Source organism: Prionailurus bengalensis, chromosome E4 (assembly GCF_016509475.1).
Source record: "Prionailurus bengalensis isolate Pbe53 chromosome E4, Fcat_Pben_1.1_paternal_pri, whole genome shotgun sequence".
Taxonomy (NCBI): Eukaryota; Metazoa; Chordata; class Mammalia; order Carnivora; family Felidae; genus Prionailurus; species Prionailurus bengalensis.
This window is the reverse complement of record NC_057360.1, coordinates 2,070,895-2,091,943: the sequence shown is the minus strand read 5'-3', so window position 1 is coordinate 2,091,943 and position 21,049 is coordinate 2,070,895. Positions and strand designations below refer to the sequence as shown.

Here is a 21,049-nt window from a genome sequence, read left to right as displayed (position 1 = left end):
CCTCGCGTCCTCTTCTAGTCACTCTTCTGCCCCTCGCTGCTCCTCCTCTATTCAGGTCGAGAAGCCGCGGCCCACGGTTCAGTGTCTCCCCTCCGGCCTAGAGGCCAGTCCCCCTCTGACAGCGGCCGGGTCCGAGAAGCCTGCCGGGACTTGAACCCCGGCCCCGGCCGCTCCGGCGGCGTGATCTCGGGCACGTCCCCGGACGCCGCGCCCCGCCTCTCGGCCTCGCCCGCGCCGGGGTGCTGAGCGCCGGGCGGCCTCGCGCGGAAACGCTCAGGCCGAGGGGTGCGCACCGGAGGCCGCGGGGTCCGTCGTCGCGGCGGCGGCGCCGGCGCCGCGTCCGGTGGCGCGTAGTACCCTCCGCGTCCGTGCCGGCTCTTCCTCGGAGAGCCTCCCGACGGGCCCGGGCCGACGGGTCCGCGTCGGCCGCCCGGAGCCTTCGAGGGGCGACGGCTGGTCGGGACGGAGAGCGGGGACGCGCGGCCCGGCGCGGCGGCCGTGGTGCGACCGGCGGGCGTTCTCCGCGTTTTGCAGGCAGCAGATCATGGCGGCGCTGAACTCGCAGACGGCCGCGCAGTTCCGGCAGTACGCGGCGCAGCAGTACCCGGGCAGCTCGGAGCAGCAGCAGCTCCTGGTGCGCCAGCTGCAGGAGCAGCACTACCAGCAGTACATGCAGCAGCTGTACCAGGCGCAGCTGGCCCAGCAGCAGGTGCGCCCGCCGCCCGGGGCCGGGGGTGGGGGTGGGGGTGGGGGGTGGTGGTGGTGGTGGTGAGGGGAGCGGGACGGGGGCGGTGTCTCCCAGGGCGGCCCTGGCAGGCGGGGGTCACGGGTGGACCACCGCCCGCGGGAGGACCGTCCCCGGAGGCCGTTGGCTGATCCGGCAGAGCCGGGCTGGCCGCGTTGACGGCGGCGGCAGGTGCCGTGGCCGCCGGTGCTCCTCCAGCTCCCTGCCCCACGCAGGAGGGGAGAGGCGCGGCAGTGCGGGGGGGGGGGGGGGGGGGGGGGGGGGGGGGGGGGGGGGGGGGGGGGGGGGGGGGTGGGGGGGGGGGGGGGGGGGGGGGGGGGGGGGGGGGGAGGTGCCACATGACACTCGGATCCTGTCCCGGCTCTGCCGTTGTCTTGTTGCCTATCAGACGCGTCACCTGCTGTCTGAGTTTCCCACCCTTTCCCCTGGTCCGCGAGAAGGTGACGAAAGTCCCGGTGCCTGTCCCGTTACCCTCACAGAGCGAGCTGCCACGTGAAAGTGTCCGGTGCTTCCGGCGGAGGGCCGGTCTGGCACTCGCGTTGCCCATCGGGCCGAGGCGTGACTGCCTCTGGAGTTAGCCTGGCCGGCTTTACTCATGGAGTTTTCGCTCCTAAAGCACCCGTTGCCGGTCCAAAAGTCTGAGCGAGGAGAACGTGGGGCGCGGTGGTGGCTCTGCGTTCCTCGTCGTCTTGCCTACCTCTTTAAGTTCTTTGAAAATTCACTCCTCGCTTCAAGTACCTCTTCCCTGGGGTCTTCAGCGTTACCGAGAGGGAAAAGGCAGATTTTTGTCGTTTGTGAGAGGGTGAAAACGACGTTCACCTAGTTTATTCAAGACAATAAGTGGGAATTCCGAGGGGTTTCTCTGCTGTCCTTGAAAGCCCGTGTCTTATTTTAGCCTGCCACCCCCGTCCCTGCTTCTGTGGTGGGCCTCGAGGTGGTTTTTCAGCAGGGTGGCTCACACGCCCCGTCCTGTTTAGAGGTTGCTGTCGTTTAAATAAGAGAACAGAATCTTGCAGTCAAGAATCTTGCAAATCAAGATACCTGCAAACCAAGAATCTTGGAAAGAGAACCAGAAAGAACTGGAATCCGTAATTTGGATTACCGTGATCGACCATATTGGATGTCGTTGGGAATGGAGAAGGAAAGGGGTTGGGGAAGGATCAGAGGAAACCTCAGCCCTCATAAAGTGTTAATTTTCTTTATAAATACCGAGCAAAGTGACAGAATGCTAAGACTTGTTCGTGTGGAGGTGTAGTTACGTGGGTGATTGTTCTATACCTTCCGGTGCTTTTAAAACTTCCCAAAGTACAGATGAGAGATGATATAAAGAAAGAGGTATTGGGGCGCCTGGGTGGCGCAATCGGTTGAGCGTCCGACTTCAGCCAGGTCACGATCTCGCGCTGTCTGTGAGTTTGAGCCCTGCGTCGGGCTCTGGGCTGATGGCTCAGAGCCTGGAGCCTGTTTCTGATTCTGTGTCTCCCTCTCTCTCTTCCCCTCCCACGTTCATGCTCTGTCTCTCTCTGTCCCCAAAATAAATAAAAACGTTGAAAAAAAAAAAAAAAGAGGTATGATCTGTTCTACGTGATAGTTAGAATCCGTTGGTGGACAGTGGGATCCCCAAGGGGGTTCGCTCTGCTGGAGGAATTCAAGCGTGGCCTCCTGGACAGCGACCCTGTGAGCCGGGCCTGCTGATCACCAACAGAAATGCTTTCTTTTGCTTGCCTGTCATTCACTGAATGTTCTGGGTTTGCCCACTTGGGTTGGTTGCATGCTCTTTTTCTGGACGCTGGTACTCTTTCTGGAGACTGATGGGGAAAGACTGAGAATCCGGGCCTCGGAAGAAGGTATTTTGAAGTCTTCCGTGTATCACTCGCCTGCGTTAGCACCGGAGAAAGTGTCGCTGTTCGTTGAAGTAGTCGGTTTGCAGGTGACACGTTAAATGTAAATACAGATACGCTAAACTGCGTCACTGTCCTGAACCGTGAGATTACCGACGCTTTTTCCCCTGTGCTTTATTTTCTACTTTCGTAAACATACGCTTACTTATGACCTCTTGTTTTAAAGTTACTGAAATGCCCAACAGTAAAACAGATGAATTTTGTAATTTCACAATGAAATGTCCTAGCAGCGCAAATTACAATTACTTGCCACTCTGTGGGTGAACCTTACAGAAATAATGTTTAGTAAAAGATGCCAGACACGAAAAAGAGCATTTATTATACATTCCAAGTGGATAATGTTGACACACAGGCAAAGCACATCTGCAGTGTTCTAGGTGAGGCTGATCATAGCGCTTACAGCGGGGGGAGGGGGACGGAAGGCCCGGAAGGGAGCTTTTACCAATGATAGTTTCTGCCTTTGTGAGTTTTCCTTCGTGATCATTTATTTCTACCCAGTGTAATTTTCCTGATTCAGATTGTAGGTTTCTGAATCTGATCGAGATCTTCTTGTGTCCGTTTTAAGAACAAATGTTACTGTGTTCAGTGTTTACCTTCGGTTGTATTTGGGGTTGATTATGTCTCTCTATTTTAATTTTTCCTAGTCAGTTTTTCTAGTGATCCTCAGGTCATGCAAACGTGACCTTCCGTTGCAGGTTTTGTCCGTGATAATTTGGATCGTTTTTAGCTTTTACTCCAACGTCACATCTGTAATGTTCATCACAGATGGGATACAGTGGATGAAGTCTATTAGTAATTTCTTGGAGCGGAGTGCTTTGGTAGGACCCAGACATGGGCCAGAGTCTGCCCCAGGGCTCACGTGTTGTATGCCGGCCCAGTCAGCGTATATTCCCTCTTTCTCCACTCGCAGGCGGCGCTCCAGAAGCAGCAGGAGGTAGCAGTTGGGGGAGCCGCTTTGCCTACGCCGGCAAAGGTGACCGCAGCTGTGCCGAGTGATAGGACGTCGGTTAACGGACAGGCCAAAGCCCACACGGACAGCTCCGAGAAAGACCTCGAACCGGAAGCTGCAGAAGAAGCCGTGGAGAATGGACCAAAAGGTATGGTTTGGCCTCTGTGTTGATCTGTCCAGAGGTCGTAATTGAGTTCACGGAAGGCACGTCGGAGGTCCGGCTAACTAGCTTTGGAGAGCAGTTACTTATTTGTGAGAGTTGGATGCTTTTTTACCCTTTACGTCAGAATCTGATGCTTCTGGTGACCGTTAGGACAGCATGGAAGGAAGGGCAGGTCGGATGTCTTTTGGACACTTGGGGTTGTGTGTTGGTTATCTGCTGCTGTGTAACAAATAAGACCCAAATTTCGTGGCTCACGGGTAACCAGTGGTCGTCGTCTCACACGGTGGGTGAGGGATTACGGGGGGTTCGGGAACGGAGGCGTGGCTCAGCCGAGCGGTGGTCGTCCTGGTCCCGTGGGTCAGGATGCTGCCAGGGGGCAGAGGTTCTGCCCAGGGTGGTTCCTTCTCCCGACTGGCAAGTCGGGGCTGGCTCTTGGCGGGAGACCTCGGTTCCTTGCCCCGTGAAGCCTCTCCTCCAGGGAACACGGTCCAAGAGATCAACGCAGAGGTGGCACGTCTCTTACATTCTGACTTTGGAAATCACGTGTCCGCGCTTCTGCTGTATTCTCTTGGTCCCACATACCGGCCCCGGGACATGGTGGCTGGCGACCTCCCAAGTGCGTGACTCCCCAGAGGTGAGGCTCACGGGGTGGGGTGCGTCTCAGAGGCTGCCTGTCACGCGTTACCTGTGGTTTTGAAACTGGAGTACCGCGGTCGTAGGTGGAGAGTGTGTGATGAGGGGACTGTGACCTAGTCACAGAGGTCAGCAGAGGCTTCCTGGGGAAGAGACGACTGAGCCGCGAGAGCCGAAGCCAGGGTAGGAGCTAACTGAGGAAGGAAGGGAGAGCGTTTCAGGGACACGGCCTGGGCGGTGGTGTGGTTCACAAGAAAGGCGGTTTCAGATATCTGCCTTGTCTTGTTAGAGTGAGTAACAGAAAACAGCTTGGAAAAGACCTGATGTCCTGTGGTTTAACCCCTCTTCTTTTTTTGCCTGTAAGAGTTTATCAGTTTTTTGTTTTTGTTTTTGTTTTTGTTTTTTTCAAGTAATCTCTATACCCGATGTGGGGCTCGAACTCACGATCCCAAGATCCCAAGTCGGATGCTCTACCGACTGAGCCAGTCAGGCGCCCCACGTTTGTCAGTATTTTCAGATGAACCTTTGTCAAGGGTTCTGTGACCACATCTGGGAAACCTGAGTAGTCTGGTGCACATAAAAGCGACAAGACTTAATCCTCTCTGTTCAGTCCCTAGTGGGGCCAGTCCTGTCCGAGTTTTTCTGTTTCTTTGAGCTCCTTTAGAATAGCCCCTAGAACTTGACTTCAGAGGTCAAGAGTGTTGTTGTTGTTTTTGTTTGTTTGTTTTTGACAGAGTGATTGAAGTCAAAGCCCGGTTTTCTTTGTCCAGATCCAAAAGTGAATTTATTCCTAAATCCAGATCTCCCTTCTTTTTCTTCTTTTTAAAAAAAAATTTTTTTTTAATGTCTATGTTTATTTTTGAGACAGAGAAAGAGCATGAACGGGGGAGGGGCAGAGAGAGAGGGAGACACAGAATGGGAAGTGGGCTCCAAGCTCTGAGCCATCAGCCCAGAGCCTGATGCGGGGCTCGAACTCACGGACCGCGAGATCGTGACCTGAGCCGAAGTCGGACTTGACCGACTGAGCCACCCAGGCGCCCCATCTTCTCTTTTTTTTTTAAGTTTGTTTATTTTGAGAGAAAACGTGTGTGCACATGAGTGGGGGAGGGGCAGAGAGAGAGGGAGAGAGAGAATCCCAAGCAGACTCCACACTGCCAGTGTAGAGCCCAACATAGGGCTCGAACCCATGAACTGTGAGATCATGACCTGAGCCGGTCAAGAGCTGGATGCGTAACCGACTGAGCCATCCGGGGCACCCGGGTCTCCCTTCTTTATTAGAATATTTTCCTGGGTCCAGCTACGAGTTTTCCAGGGTCAGTCTTAAATCCCTATACGTAATCGGAGTGTTGGAAAAAAAAAAAAAAATCACTTCTTAGATTGTGGATTGCATTTGTTCCCTGAAGTGGTGTAGTGGCCTCTGGATAGCTGGTGACATTGGCAGATGTAGCCAGTGGGGGGGAGACTTCCACAGGAAGCCCATATGTTCCTCGGAGTCCTCAACCCCAAGTACAACTGAGGTAGAACAGATGGCCCTTGGTGCGCCTGCCTGGGGCGGGCAGGGGCGGTGTGCGGGTTCGGTGCCTCCAGGTGAAGGCTCGTCCTCTTCAGCGTGTGTCATTCCTGCATTCCTGTTGTCTTTAGAATCTCTTCCAGTAATAGCAGCTCCGTCCATGTGGACACGACCCCAGATCAAAGACTTCAAAGAGAAGATTCGGCAGGACGCGGACTCCGTGATTACAGTGGGCCGAGGAGAAGTGGTCACCGTTCGCGTCCCCACCCACGAAGAGGGATCGTATCTCTTTTGGGAATTTGCTACAGACAATTATGACATTGGATTTGGGGTGTACTTTGAATGGACAGACTCTCCAAACACTGCTGTCAGCGTGCACGTCAGCGAGTCCAGTGACGACGACGAGGAGGAGGAAGGTAAGGCCGTGGGTCCGCAGTGGCGGGTGCCGAAGGGGGTGGGGGGTGTCACGCGTCAGCCCGCCTCGTGCTTCTTGGTTAACACTTTTGCGACAGGGATTCGTGTCTTCGTTAGTGTGACCTTAGCCATAAAGGCTGAGGGACGGGCCAGCCTCCCGGAAGGGACTGGGGCCTGAACGGGACATTGTTGTAGGGCCCAGCAGGGCTCTCTGGCAGGGGGCTGTTTTACTGCCTCCTGAATAGTGTTTTACGTCGAGCATTTTGTGTTGGAAAGCCAAATGTGCAAGATGATTCTGAAAATTTTTTAAAGAGTAAGCAAGAAATCCTGCCAACTCTGGAATTTACTTAAATTTACATTTCTGATCATTCGCTTTTTTGATTTTACTCTTAAGACTTTGTTTTTACATAGATACAGAAGCTCATGCCAGAATATCGTAGCTAAAGAAAAATTTCAGCCATTCCCCATTTTACAGGAAAGTAATTTTTTATTTTCTCTAAGTAAGCAAAATGGAGTGTTTCCAAGAGCAGTGTAAACTCTCTCGTCTGGGAGGTAGGTTATAAGATACACGCTTACTAATTGAGAAGATGGTCTCCTTGGTTTTGTTTGCATGGAAGTGAGAGCCCGGGGCTTGTGCGCGTACTAGTTGGGCGCTTGGGTCCGTGTGTCAGCTCGGTGGAGGGCGGCATGGGAGGAACGTCCTGACCGTGACAGTGGAGAGGCACCTCCTCCGTCCTGGGACCCGGCTCACCTTTCGGCTGACTTGTGAACAGACCGTTTGTCCTGGAGAGGGTTGGCGGTGTTTCACGGAGATCCCGCTGGGGTAGATTAAAAGAGGTGGCTGTAGGGAGGCTAAAAGTTGAGTCGGCTCTCGAGGTGGGCAGTGGGACCGCATCACCGCACGTGTGCACGCCTGGCCCTCAGGTCACTTACGGAAACACACGCGTGGGCCCGGGGCCTGGAGGGGGAGCTCTGTCTTCACGTGGCATTCTGTTCGCAGCAGCCTTGTCTCGGGGTGGCAGCACCTGCTGCCTGGACCAGAAGGACGGGCATCGCGGGAGTCTGGGAAGGGGAGCTCGTGTGCGGACGGTTGTGATTCCGAAGGGCTTCGTGAATCAGAGAGAGGCAGTCTCGGTTCAGAAGGAGACAGATTTCTCCAGGCCCGCCTGCTGGAGCCTCTTGGAGGGAGGTTGCTTCCCGGTGTGAGCCCTCCGCTGAGTCGTTTGGGGGCTCTCGATTTTGGGAAGGGCGCTGGTAAAAAGGGCTGGGGTCCGGTGCCTGTCCAGAGGTGGGACCGTGACCCCGGACCTTTGCCCTAGCATTCGGTGCCCCTCGGGTGGGAATGGAGTCCCCGGTGCCTGTGCTGTTCCCAGTCATGAGATGGTTGCCATCTGCAGCTAATCCATTCGTCCCTCTGTGTGGACGGAGACCGCAGTGAGGATTTCCGGCTCCCGGGAGATGTTTGCCAGGAGAGAGCCTGTCTCCTTTGGGAGATGAGCTCCCAGGCCGCGTTTGTCCGCGTGCCCCCTTGCAAAGTCCACTGCGCTTTTGATGGGGGTCCCCGTAGCTTGGTTTAAGGGGGAAGGGCAGGCCAGTCCTCCCGTTCGTTGTCTTGGTTTTTCTCCACTCAGGCTTGAAAGCCAGAGGGGTTGGTTTCCTCTGTGGCCGGTAACTCCTTCCTGTCCGGATTCGTCACTGGCATTAGTGTTGCCAGGTCCCGAGTCTTTGCTTAACTGACGAAAGGTGCACTGCTCATGTATCCCAGCGGCCTCCAGTTTTACAGATTTTGAACAGAATCGGGATCCTGGGTTAATGGACCAATAATCCATGGGTATCCTTATAGGCAAGGGTTTGCATTTTGTTTTGTTTTGATTTTATTTTTTTTTTAACGTTCATTTTTGAGACAGAGACAGAGCATGAATGGGGGAGGGTCAGAGAGAGGGAGACACAGAATCTGAAACAGGTTCCAGGCTCTGAGCTGTCAGCACAGAGCCCGACGCGGGGCTCGAACTCACGGACCGTGACATCATGACCTGAGCCGAAGTCGGCCGCTTAACCGACTGAGCCACCCAGGCGCCCCAAGGGTTTTGCATTTTGAATGACTCTGTATTTCCCATTTGCAAACACTTCAGTATTGCTGCGATAAAGCAAATTGGATTTGGGCCTATTTTATCAGAGTGTCGTTTGCTCTTTTTTTTTTTTTTTTTTTTCCAATTTTTTATTTTAAAACAGTCTTAGACTTACAGAGAAAAGTCGCAGATAGTACAAAGAGCTCCTGTATACGCGCACCCAGCTTCCCCTGTTGCTAGCATCCGTGTTGTACTGCGGTACGTTCATCGTCACCGATGGACCCATGTGGCTACGTCGTCATGAGCTCAAGGCCGTTATGTATTCAGATTTCCCTAGTTTTTGTCTAACGTTCCAGGATCCCGTCCGGGATGCCGCATTACATTGAGTCACCCTGTCTCGTTCAGTTCCTCTGGACCGGAAGACTTTCTCAGACTTGCCTGGTTTAAATTCCTGACGACAGCCCTCGCGCGGTTAACTGCCGTGGCCGGAATTCACCGTGCCGAGTTAGGAACCTGCATGTTCCTCTGACCTGCTTTCCCGACCGTGTTTATGTTCAATACGTGAAACCGATTTTAAGCCGGTTCGACGTTGTTCTCGCTCGCTCTTTTTTCCTAACCTCATCTCATGACAGTTCGGGAACTGTTCCCAGGGGCAAACCCAGAATCAGAACTCGTGTTTTGCCACTGGGATCATCCCTGGGTTCCACGGGCCTGTGATGACGTGATGGGCTCTCAGAGTATCTCTCGGTGCCTCCCTCTACCGTGGCTTCCCCATTTTGCTCTCTATATCTAAGCTCGACAGAAGGTAACGGTCCTCCGGTCCCCCTTCCCGAAACGGGGTTTTCATATTGTCGAGGAGGGAGAGAACGGAAGCTTCGTTTCCCTTGGTGTCGCTCGGACAGCGAGATGCCGCCCACCTGGAGGAAGAGGAGGCTGGCTGGGTGCGGACGGGGGGCGGGGGGAGGACCGGGGCTCCGAAGCGGGAGCGGTTGTCAGAGTCCAGGGGGAGAGAGGGCGCCGGCCGCCCGCACCCCCCGATTGTGGCTGCTCAGGGAGAGGAGTGAGCGAACCAAGGAAGGTGGGAATAAGCCCGCGTGCGAAAGTCACAGACGGCTCCGGAGAGTTCCCGACGAGCAGTTTCTCGAAGGATGGGGTTTCGGTGCTGGACGCACGTGGCTTTCCCGGACCCGTTCACTGACGTGCCTCCGTTCTTTCCCACAGAGAACGTCAGCAGTGAGGAGAAAGCCAGAAAGAACGCCACCAAGCCCCTGCTGGACGAGGTCGTGCCTGTGTACCGGCGGGACTGTCACGAGGAGGTGTATGCCGGCAGCCACCAATACCCAGGGAGAGGAGTCTACCTCCTCAAGTTTGACAACTCCTACTCTTTGTGGAGGTCAAAGTCGGTCTACTACAGAGTCTATTATACTAGATAAAGATGGTGTCGCGGAGTCTGGAGTCTAGGGTTGGGCAGAAGACGGCACTTGGTTCGGAATTTCTTTTGACTTTTGTGGAGCATCGCAGTCAGCGTCTCCCCTTTTGATTTCGGTCTGATGGTCCGTGAACTCTCGTCGGGACTCAGGGTTTCCTTGAGACTCTAGCGTTAATCCTCTGGGGTTAGAGGGAGTCCTCGGACCCGTCTGGCCCTTGGGTGCCGACCGGCAGGGTCGCTAGTGGATGCAGAAGTCACGCGAGCAACGTGTGAAATCTATAAGGTCTCCGAAATAAAACCTCCCCGCGTTGACCCCACCCAGCTGACGGTGAGTCCGTTGCTGCCCGCTGCACGCGGTTGACGAGAGCCCGTGGTCACGGTGACCTCGGATCGGAAATCCTTACGTTCGCAGTCTGCCCGAGGTGCAGCTGACTTGGACGAAGGTCATCGTTTTGAAATGAAGGTCATCGTTTTGAAAACTTACAGACTCAAGACCCCACAGGTTATAATAGAAAAGTTGCCTCGATTCGCTTTTGTTCTGAACGACCCAGATTGTCTTTGCTTTGAGTACGGCCGTCTAGTTCAGAGGCCTGTTACAGAGAATTATTTTCCGAGATAATCTTAAGAACGTTCAAAGCCGATTGGTAATTGAACCGTCAAGACACACAGCACCTCAGAGGTCCATGTTGTTAGCAGGCCTCTGCAAACTCGGGTCCTTTTCTCTCCCTCCGGGACTCCCCCCTACCGGTGACAAAGCAGAATTAATTCATTTTTGTCTCGATTTGGCTTTGTAGAGCATCTCAAATTGAACCTGTTTTCTACACGAGCATATAGTTAGGGGGTTTTGTAAACTCAAATTGACACCTACTGAATTAAAGTATGTAAAATCACTTCAGTACAATTGAGTGTACGGGGAATAACGTTGCACTAAAAGGAAATCACTGCCAGAGACAGTCCGTTTTCCTTTCCTGTGTTCATGCTTAGGCACGAACCCTACCCAGTTCCGGTGGGGAATCGCGTACTGGAGAGAATTGGAAAAAACAGATGCCCATGCTTAAATTGTTCTATAGCTTTAATCTGCATTATGTCTTTGTAGATGGGAAGAGGACACCTTCGTGTCCCTTACCGAGAACATATATGGATAAACAGCCGCAAGTTGGTAGAAGTGATGGACTAGCGTAGAGATTCTTGTTTTCAGGAGGGAGGGTGGTGTAGATAGAACGTGACCGAGACGGCACTACACACGAAACGTTACTGGATGTTGTTACTGAAATACTTAGATTTTTAGATTTTTAAAACTTCAGATCTTAAATCACTTCTTGTAGGAGGGTCTCCGTTGATTAAGCTGCGTTCTATACAGTTCACTACACGAGGGACTGTTTGTCGTGTGTGCGTTTCTTTTCTGGTTTTTAATACCTGGTTTTGTACATACCTAACCCTCTTCTCTTTCGGTTATTCGGAAACTGGATTATTTTCTCCTCTGAGCAGTGCTTGATTTGTGTTCTTTAATTTGGATTCACTGGTTCCAGCTCAAAGACGTCCACACCGTTCTGTCCAGAACACGTTCAGGCTGTCCATGCGCGTGCGCGTACGTACGGTAGAGGAACCATGGGGTTAGGCGCTTCTTGGCTTTTTTTTTTTTAACGAGAAAATATTGTATTTAAAATGTAAAATAAACTTTTAAAAAGCAGGCACTAATATATATTTCTTCCAGCCTTTGAGTACAGATTTGTTCTTGCCCACGTTAAGATAAATCGTCTTCTGAAAAGACCCTCGTTCTCGGGAGCAGTTTATGTCACTTTACGTAGCGGTGGTTCGTCATGTGCTCACGTCAGAACATTTTTGGTTTTAGACTTTTCTATTGCCTTTGGCTGTTGATTAGTACAGTACAAGTGCGATTTCAAAAAGATCTTGAAAATAATATATTTAATCAATTAAAATGTTTATCTGTAACCTGTTGACGTTTCATTGATACCGTTACTCTCGGAAGCGTTAGTTCCGTATTGCCTCATTTTAGACGGACCAGAAGAGATGTCCTAAATGATCTTTCCTGTTTTAAGAAGTTAAAAACCAACAACAAACTATTTCTGACTGATTATTGATAGTTTTTGCCATGAATTATCCCGGTGAGTGAAAATAGATTTTGAACTTTCCAGACTTAAGACGGAAAGAATTCTTGAGGACGTATAAAATCATTTTCCCTGTACAACCACGTGCATAGCGCATTCCTTGAAGGACGTGGGGACCACCCGCTTTCAAATAGCTCCTGAGGTGTGACGCCCGAGAAGTACCCATCAGGGGAGTTCCCCGGTCCGTATCACGCGGAGTGCCAGAAACTTCTCTAAAAATGACCCCACTGAGACGCAGGGCCACTCGGACCTTAAATTTAAATTCTGTTTGGTTGAAACTTGGAGACACAGGATGAGGTGGTCATTCTGAGCTGTTGGGGTTCCGGGAAGCCAGACCAGAGAACAGCTGAGAGCTGTTGATGTGTGAGCGCATCCTGGACCGTGCCGCTGAGCCTTGACCGTCTGCCTTCCGGAAGAGGAGAAGCAGCCGGTTCGAAACACGCGACTGCTGATAATTCACTGGCAGTCTGCAGCCAAACCTGTCTTTCCCCAAGCTCAATCCAGCACTCCTGTCTGCCGCCCAAATATGTGTGCATGTGATCTACTCGGGGTAGAGCGAATCTTAACTTTATTTCCCTTCACTTAATTTTTCAAAAATGTGTACTGATCAGAGTTGCAGTTTGATCTCGCATATTATTTGCCTAGGATTCTTTGACCTTCTTATTCAAAGTTTTTGAAATCAACTTGGTTATTGTCCTTTTGACACCCTTATTTTGAACTTGTTACATGATCGCTGTCTCAGGTACTTAACTGTTTTGCCCGATTTCTCTTGTAACGAAAGAAGCATTGGCTCCGTTTCCATTAGCTGACGTGCCCCTTAGTAGGTTGTGATTTGATTAGGATACTTAATCTAAGTACCGGGAAACCAGCTGGCTGGCTTCTCCAGAATTGACCTTGGCATTTGGACTCGGGCCATCACACGTGGGATAACAGTATGTAGACCGGAGCACTTAACTCCTTCCTTGTAGTTCTCGAACCAGGCCTTAAGCGTGATTGCGCAGTTCAGCCTGGCGCTGAACTGGCAACTTGCAAGTCTGTGAAGAGAGCAGGTACAAATTTGATTACAAGTGCTGATTTGTTTTAACCTTTCTTTAACGTCGTGTCTGTACAAGTCCAAGTTTTTCCCCTTTGCCAAGATCACTAACTTAAATATCTCGTTGAAGGTGACATAACGTGTGTGTGTGTGTGTGTGTGTGTGTGTGTGTGTGTGTGTGTGGCAAAATAGAGAAATGTAAACCTGGTTTTCGTAAGGCCTGCGTTTTGCAACTTTTAAAATTCCAGTCTGTGTTAATGGGGGATTTTCCTTTTACTAAGTGTAGGTCTGCCGTGTTCTTGCCATCGGCTGGGTCTCTTCCACAGAGTGCTTCTTTGGCCATTTTTCTGTGAATTGAACCTCTGAGGTTGCTTCTGATTTTTCATCCTAAGTGCTGTTCCAGTGAGCACTCTTTTACGTGTCTTTCCGCACATGTGCAGATACTGAGAAGTGAGAACTGCTGGATCATGAGTTCTGTGCATTTTTAATTTGAATACACCCTGCCAAATTGTCCTCCAGAGTGGCTGAACTAATTTCCCCTCCAGCTCCATAGTGTCCGAGAAGATACTGCTTTTTCCAACCCTTGATATCATCAGACTTCAGTCGAAGTCTATCCGACGGGTGAAAGATGAAGTTTCATTTTCATGTGTGTTTCCCTGATAACCAGTAAGGTGAAGCATCAATTTTCATTGGTCCTTTGTATTTCCTCTCCTATAAATTGCCGGTTTGTGTCCTTTGACCCATTTTTCAATTAGATGGTTTTTATATGGATTTATTAGCATTAAAAACATAGGCTGTATGCTAATCATTCATTAGATGTAAGTATTTCTTCCAGTTTCTTGCAGGTCTGTTAATTTTGTTTGTGGCGTTAGGTGTGTTTATACGTGTCTGTGTTTGGTCGTAGACATTCTAAACCACATTGTTAGTTTTTTTTTTTTTTTTTTTTTTTAATTTTTTTCAACGTTTATTTATTTTTGGGGGGACAGAGAGAGACAGAGCATGAACGGGGGAGGGGCAGGGAGAGAGGGAGACACAGAATCAGAAACAGGCTCCAGGCTCTGACCATCAGCCCAGAGCTCGACGCGGGGCTCGAACCCACGGACCGCGAGATCGTGACCTGGCTGAAGTCGGACGCTTAACCGACTGCGCCACCCAGGCGCCCCCACATTGTTAGTTTTATTCAGCTTTTTCGTTTATGATTTCTGTTTGTGTCCATAGATAATATATATGTATATCTATATCCGCTTCTGAGCTCAGTCCCATTTATCTGACAATTCAGTGTGCTAATACTATAAATTACTATAGTTTTAAAATATATTTTCATACGAAGCAACTCTCCCCTGGGTTTGTTTTTTTTTTTTTTTTTGATGCTTTTTCTTTACTATTTTTGAACCATTTTTCTGTATGAACATTTAATCATTAGCCTGTCATATGTCATGAAAAACCTTCGTGGGATTTACTTTGGAATATTGTAGTACTTTCTAGGTTGATTGAGAGAGCTTAGATTGCCTTCATAGAAGATTGAGGGGTGCGTGGGTGGCTCAGTCGGTTAAGCATCTGACTTTTTCTATTTAAAAAAACGTTTTTTTTAACGTTTATTTATTATTGAGAGACAGAGCATGAACAGGGGAGGGGCAGAGAGAGAGGGAGACACAGAATCGGAAATAGGCTCCAGGCTCTGAACTGTCAGCACAGAGCCCTTCACGGGCCTTGAACTCACAAACTGCAAGATCATGACCTGAGCCGGAGTCGGACACTTAACCGACTGAGCCACCCAGGCGCCCCTAAGCATCTGACTTTTGATTTTGGCTCAGGTCATGATCCCCAGGGTCATGAGATCTAGCCCTGTGTTGGGCTCCATTTTGGGCGTGGAGCCTGCTTAAGATTCCCTCCCTCCCTCTCTGCCCCACCTCTGTTCATGCATACATGCACCCATGTGTGCTCTCTTAATTTTTTTTTAAGTTTATTTATTTAAAAAAATTTTTTGTAAATGTTTGTTTATTTTTGAGAGAGACAGAGACAGAAAGTGAGTGGGTTAGGAGCAGAGAGAGAGGGAGAATCGGAAGCAGTCTCCATCCAGGCTCTGAACTGTCAGCACAGAGCCCGACACGGGGCTCAAACTCAGGAACCGTGAGATCATGACCTGGGCCGAAGTCGGACACTCAACCGGCTGAGCCACCCAGGCGCCCCCTTAAATTTTTTTTTTAAACGATAAATAAATAAAAGATTGATAGTTCCGTGTTCTTAGGTGGTATTTTCAGTAGCAGAGATGGAAAATGCACCCCTGTAGCGGTCTTCCCTGCCGTCATTAGTTATGATGCGGGCTAACCTGGGACAACAGAGGCTCGAAAATAAAGTAGCTCAAATAAGATCATTTGATCTTACGAACAGGCCAGAGGAGGCAGGCAATGCGGGGCGAATCTGTCTGGTACGTCATGAGGTGAGCGAGAGCCCCGAGTTTCTCTTAATTTTATTTTAGAGAGAGTGGGGGAGAGGAACAGAGACAGGTTCAAGCAGGCTCCGTGCTCAGGGCAGAGCCTGACGCAGAGCTCAATCCCGTGACCCTGGGATCGTCCGAAATCAAGGGCCCGGATGCTCAACCAAGTGAGCCGCCCAGGCGCCTCCCCCAGGTTTCTTTAATCTTGTTTCTCCACAGCACCATCCCCTGGGACGGTGGTGTTTTGTGTGCATGGTTAGAAGCAGACCTGCCTAGGGGCGCCTGGGGGGCTCAGTGAAGCGTCCAACTCGTGGTCTCGCACAGGCCATGATCTCACAGTTTGGTTTGTGGGATCAAGCCCCATGTCGGGCTCTGTGCTGACGGCACGGAGCCTGTTTGGGCTTCTCTCTCTCTCTCTCGCTCTGTCTCAAATAAATTAAAAAACAAAAAAGCAGGCTTGCCTGGAACACATTTCCACTTTGAGGGTGGGGTGCATGCCCACTATTAAGGAGAGAACCCTCACTTCCTTTTCCACCCACGAGTACTGAGTTCCATGGCCCCCTCTAGCTGCAGACTCACGCCCAGCCAAAACTCAAGACACGGCGTGTCTGCTCTGAAAAAGGAGTGGACAGACTGCATTTGTCAGGTGAGTGTTGAAATAGAAATACATAGCTCTCGTTAATTTTTTTTACCATTACAAGAGTCCTACTCACTTATTGTGGAAAATTTAGACAGTATATGCAGATGAAAAGCAGAAAACTAAAATTATAACCTTACCACTAAGAATAGCTGTCATTTGGGAATTTCCTTCTGGTCTTTTTTTCCCCTAATTTTCAGTTAACAAAAATCTAGCATTCGGAAAAGTGTGCGGTATGAGACTCACGTACCTACCACCCACACTGGTCACATTTGCCTTTTTTTTTTTTTTTTTCCTTTGCCTTCTGTGCTTCAGAGCTTGTCGAAGTATTAAAACGTTAATGAAAGAGTTTGATCCCTATGGACCTTTTCCTGATTACACTTGCTCTTTCCTCCTCCCAAAGATCGTTACCCTGATTTTGATGTTTTAATTCCATGTGATGATTGTAACAATGTCTGTTGCCAGAAAAGGGAGATAATATGGTTATGCAGAATGCTTTTGAACTTTATATGAAATCCAAGGAGATAAGTACACATTTCTACCTTCTCCCTTAATACACTCTGTAGCTTTCTTCACTTGAAAATTATTTTGTGGGGCGTCTGGGTGGCTTAGTCGGTTAAGCGTCTGGCCCTTGATTTTGACTCAGGTTATGATCTCATGGTTGTGAGATCGAGCCCTGTGTCAGGCTCCCCACTGAGTGTGGGAATGTTTATTAGAGAGAGAGAGGGAGGGCACCTGAGTGGAGGAGGGGCAGAGAGAGAGGGAGACAGAATCCCAAGCAGGCTTTGCACGGTCAGTGTGGAGCCCAATGTGGGGCTGGAACTCAGGAACTGTGAGATCGTGACCTGAGCTGAAATCAAGAGTCGGACGCTTAACCGACTGAGTCCCCACGTTCCCCGCCTGCCGCCCAGTGCCGGCGCCCCTCAAGAGTGACCGTTTTTATTTTAGCTGTGTTGTTGTCATGGTCTCCTGTCTCCTGCTTGTTCTACCACCATTTATTTAAAAAACGATCTTTCCTCTTGAATTACCTTGGCATCTTTTGTCAAAAACGAGTTGATCATAGGGGCTTCTGGCTGGCTCAGTCAGTAGAGCATGGGACTCCTGAACTCAGGATCATGAGTTCAAGCCTCATGTTGGATACGGTGATTACTTTTAGAATGAGTGAAGGAAGGAATGAATCAATCATATGTGTGGGAGAATTGACATCTTAACAATATTGGGTCTTCCAGTTCATGAACATGGTATATATCCATTTATTTAAGCCTTTAACTTTCTCAGCGGTAGTTTGTGATTCATACTGTACAGTTCTTAAACATTTTTTTAGAGTTATTTCTAGGTATTTTATGTTTTTTTGATATTATAAATGGTACTTTTTTTTTTCCCCTGTAATTGGATTTCCAGTTGTTCAGTTGACTTTTTTAGTATGGAGTGTGTACTTGCTAAATTTTTTTACATCTAGTCACTTTTTTGTAAATTATTTAAGATTGTCTATGTAGTGGGGCTCCTGGGTGGCACAGTCGGTTAAGTGTCAGACTTTGGCTCAGGTCATGATCTCACGGTTCTGGGAGTTCGAGCCCCCCACCGGGCTCTGTGCTGACAGTGTGAAGCCTGCTTCATATCCTATGTCTGTCTGTCTGTCTCTCTCTCTCTCTCCCCTTCCCCCGCTCGCACACATGCTCTCAAAAATAAACATTAAAAAAAAGAGAAAAAAGACTGTCTGTAGAAGATGATGTCCTCCATAAAGATGGTTCTTTCTTTCCAGTCTGTATGCCTTTTATTTCTTTTTCTCGCCTATTGTACTGGGTAGGTTCTCTCCAGTACAATGTTTAGAAAGAGTAGGAAGAAGTCCTTTCTTCTTTCCATCTTAAAGGGAAGACATTCAGTCTTGAACCTTTAAGGATGATGATTGCTCTAGGCTTTTCTTTATCAGGTTGAGGAAGTTCCCATATACTCTTAGTTTGCTGGGAGTTTTTATTGTATGTTGAATATTGCCAAATGCTTTTTCTGCATCTGCAGAGATGAGATCACGTGACTTTTCTTTATTAGCCTGTTGCTGTGGTAAAGTACACTGATTTCTTTTCAGATGTTGAACCAACTTCATGTTTCTAGGATAAACCCCACTTGGTAATGATCCTTTTTATATACTCCTGGATTCAATTTGTTAATACCTATGAAGGATTTTTATGCCTGTGATCATGAAGGCTATCAGTATGGAGTTTGTTTCCTGGTAGTGTGTTGGTCTGCCTTTGGCGTCACCAATGAAGGCCTCATAAAATGAATTAGGAAGTATACTCTTCTATTTGCTGGAATAGTTATTTCTTCTTTAAATTTTGGGAGAAATCTCCAGAGAAGCCACATGTAGGCCTGGAATTTTATTTACTGATTGATTTTACCTGTGAATTCCTTTTCTTTGATGTGTATATTTGGGTTATTGATTTCTTCTTGAGTGGAGCTGCTTTGTAGTTTTTTTCCTTTCAAGGAACTTTTCAACGTTTATTTATTTTGGGGACAGAGAGAGACAGAGCACGAACGGGGGAGGGGCAGAGAGAGAGGGAGACACAGAATCGGAAACAGGCTCCAGGCTCTGAGCCGTCAGCCCAGAGCCTGACGCGGGGCTCGAACTCACGGACCGCGAGATCGTGACCTGGCTGAAGTCGGACGCTTCACCGACTGCGCCACCCAGGCGCCCCTCAAGGAACTTTTCCATTTTATCAACTCACTTCTATGCATAAATTCTATCATAACTTTTCACGTCATATACTATCTTGGTCTGTAGTGTTGTCTTCTTTTGTTCCCATAGGTCATTTCTGTCTTCTCTCTTTCTTGATCTCGTTGGCTAGAGAAATATAAATGTATTGATTTTCTCAAAGAATAAGCTGTTGGTTTCATTGATTTTTTTTTTTCCCCCTCTCATTGTCTCTATATCTTAAGTTGAATTGATTCTACTTATTCATTCTTTTTGCTTATTTTGGGCTTAATTGTCCCCCTTTCACACCAGTTTCTTAAGGTAGAAACTTAGGTTATTAATTGGAGATCTTTCTTTAATAATCTGAAGGTGTAAATTGCCCGTTAAACTTTGGTTTAAAACGCTGCATCCCGGAAGTTTGGTATTTGGCTTTTTTTTTTTTTTTTTTTTGCCTTCATTTAAAATATTTTCTAGTTTGTTGTGTGATTTCTTCTTTGATGCAGGAGTTATTTAGATAAGTGCACGGTTTCTTTTTAAATATTTGGGTATTTCCCGAATGTTTTTCTGTTGTTGGTTTGTAATTTAATTCCATGTGGGCAACATAGGGAAGCTCGCAGAGCCCACATGGAGCTCTGTGCTTTGGAGCATCTTTTTGTCTGCCTCTTGGCTGTTTATATGTTTGCTCCAGAGAAACACCTATTCGAGTCCTTTGCCAGTTTTTAAATCGGGTCGTTTTGTCGTTGGGTCGTGGAGGTTCTTTGTATCCTGGGTAGCCATCCCTTAGCAGCTCTGTGATGAGCGAATATTTTCTCCCATGCTGTGGGTTGGACGGACGAATTTGGGGGAGGCCGTTGCTTTTTGAGTGGCACGAGTCGGATTGCTAAACCCGTTCGACGACCAGCGCAGAGGACGGAGAGGAGGGGCTGACACGCCAGCCCACCCGCTGGACTTCAGAGTCCCCCTCCGGTCGGAGGGACGGCCCTGTCGTGGCTGGTGGCTGATCATCCTTTGAGGTGAGCGCTCGGTTAAGCATTTCCTTTGCCGTCTCAAAGACGTTTATTTGAATGCTCTTCGAGGAGTTTATGCCCTTGGTTTTTTTTTATGTTTTTTTTTTTTTTTTTTTTTTCTCAGTCTGGGAGGAGACTGAGGGGCTCGGCCTGTGTTTTCCCCCACAGTGGTCAGGGGTCCTCAGAACCGAGCCTTTTGTAAATATGCAACCAGCGATAGCCTGAAGCCTCAGTTAATTGTGGGTGGGGTGGGGGGTTGGGGAGTGACAGGGCTGATACCTGTCCCCAGAAGCCCTTCCTGGTGAGCTGCCTGGGGGAATGGGCCAGAATCTCTCCGGAACAGGCTCATTTAGCTCTTTTGTATGATTAAATGCCTCAAAGGGTTGGAAATCCTGCGGCCAACATTCACGTCCCATTTACCACTATTCTGTGAGTGTGGTCTCTGGCCGAGGGGCTGTCCGTGGAGTCGCGGGGAAGCCGGCACAGAGCACGCGGACAGCCAGCCAGTCCTGGGCGATCACGTACGATGAAAGGGTTTTTGTTTCTCGTGGCCTAAAAGTGGTGTGCTGGAGTCTCGGGAGTACTTTCTGGCCCCATGTGCTAGTTGCTAGCGCCCGAACGGGCTGCCTGTGTCTTTTCCTCAGTTTCCCCGTCTTCCCGGGACGGCCGCTCCCACCCGTCACCCAGCGTGACGGGTGCGCACGGCCAGCAGCTCTGAGGCTGACGGGACGGTAGACTTCCCTGGGCCAGACTCGGGTTCCTTGCCCGTGAAGTAGGAGGGTCGGACCAGACGACTGACGTCTGAGGTGCCCGTGACCGATCTTCCCTCCTGGGGGCTGGTTCGCAGTGCTGGCTCCCGGCCGTGATCTGAGTCCGGCCCCCGGACACGGAGGACAGGGAGGGACGGAGGAAAGAGGCCGCTCCAGGTGGGCAGGGGGCAGGTGCAGTGAACACAGGGAACTACCTACGAGGCTGCAGGATGCTGGACCCCCGCACCTGCCCGCCACGTCCTAACAGTTCACAGAGCGGCCGCAACGGGGTTCGGTCACCCATACCCTCCAGATGGTCCCGGCGCCGCATCTCTATCTCAAGGCCGTCCTTGGGGCAGCTTCCCGGAGAGGGCTCCCGGGGCCACATTCCAAGGACAGGAGAGGAGGTGAGGAGCCTCCGGGCGCGGGGGTCCATTCGTGCTGGTACCCCTACCACAGAGCTCTCCGTCCTCCACCCTGGCCAGAAACAGCCCCAGGTTCTGGAGACACATTTAAAGGAAAAATGAGCGGAAGCCAAGTCCATACTTGTCACAGTCCCCA

At 49.9% G+C, this 21,049-nt stretch overlaps 1 protein-coding gene and 1 long non-coding RNA gene across 3 annotated transcripts in view; both read left to right on the top strand.

Moving 5' to 3' along the window:
• ACBD3 (acyl-CoA binding domain containing 3) overlaps positions 1-11,763 on the top strand; it is a 33,915-nt gene extending 22,152 nt beyond the window's left edge. For both annotated transcript variants that reach the window (XM_043568570.1, XM_043568571.1), the window contains exons 5-8: positions 535-709; positions 3,554-3,740; positions 6,030-6,314; positions 9,603-11,763. In XM_043568570.1, the coding sequence (XP_043424505.1) occupies positions 535-709; positions 3,554-3,740; positions 6,030-6,314; positions 9,603-9,814 (859 nt within the window). In that variant the 3' untranslated portion in view covers positions 9,815-11,763. The remainder of the gene's footprint in view (positions 1-534; positions 710-3,553; positions 3,741-6,029; positions 6,315-9,602) is intronic.
• Positions 1,074-2,794, top strand: LOC122476181. Its single transcript, XR_006295414.1, has 2 exons — positions 1,074-2,080; positions 2,311-2,794. It is a non-coding gene; the product is annotated as an uncharacterized LOC122476181 (long non-coding RNA).
• Positions 11,764-21,049: the final 9,286 nt, after the last annotated feature.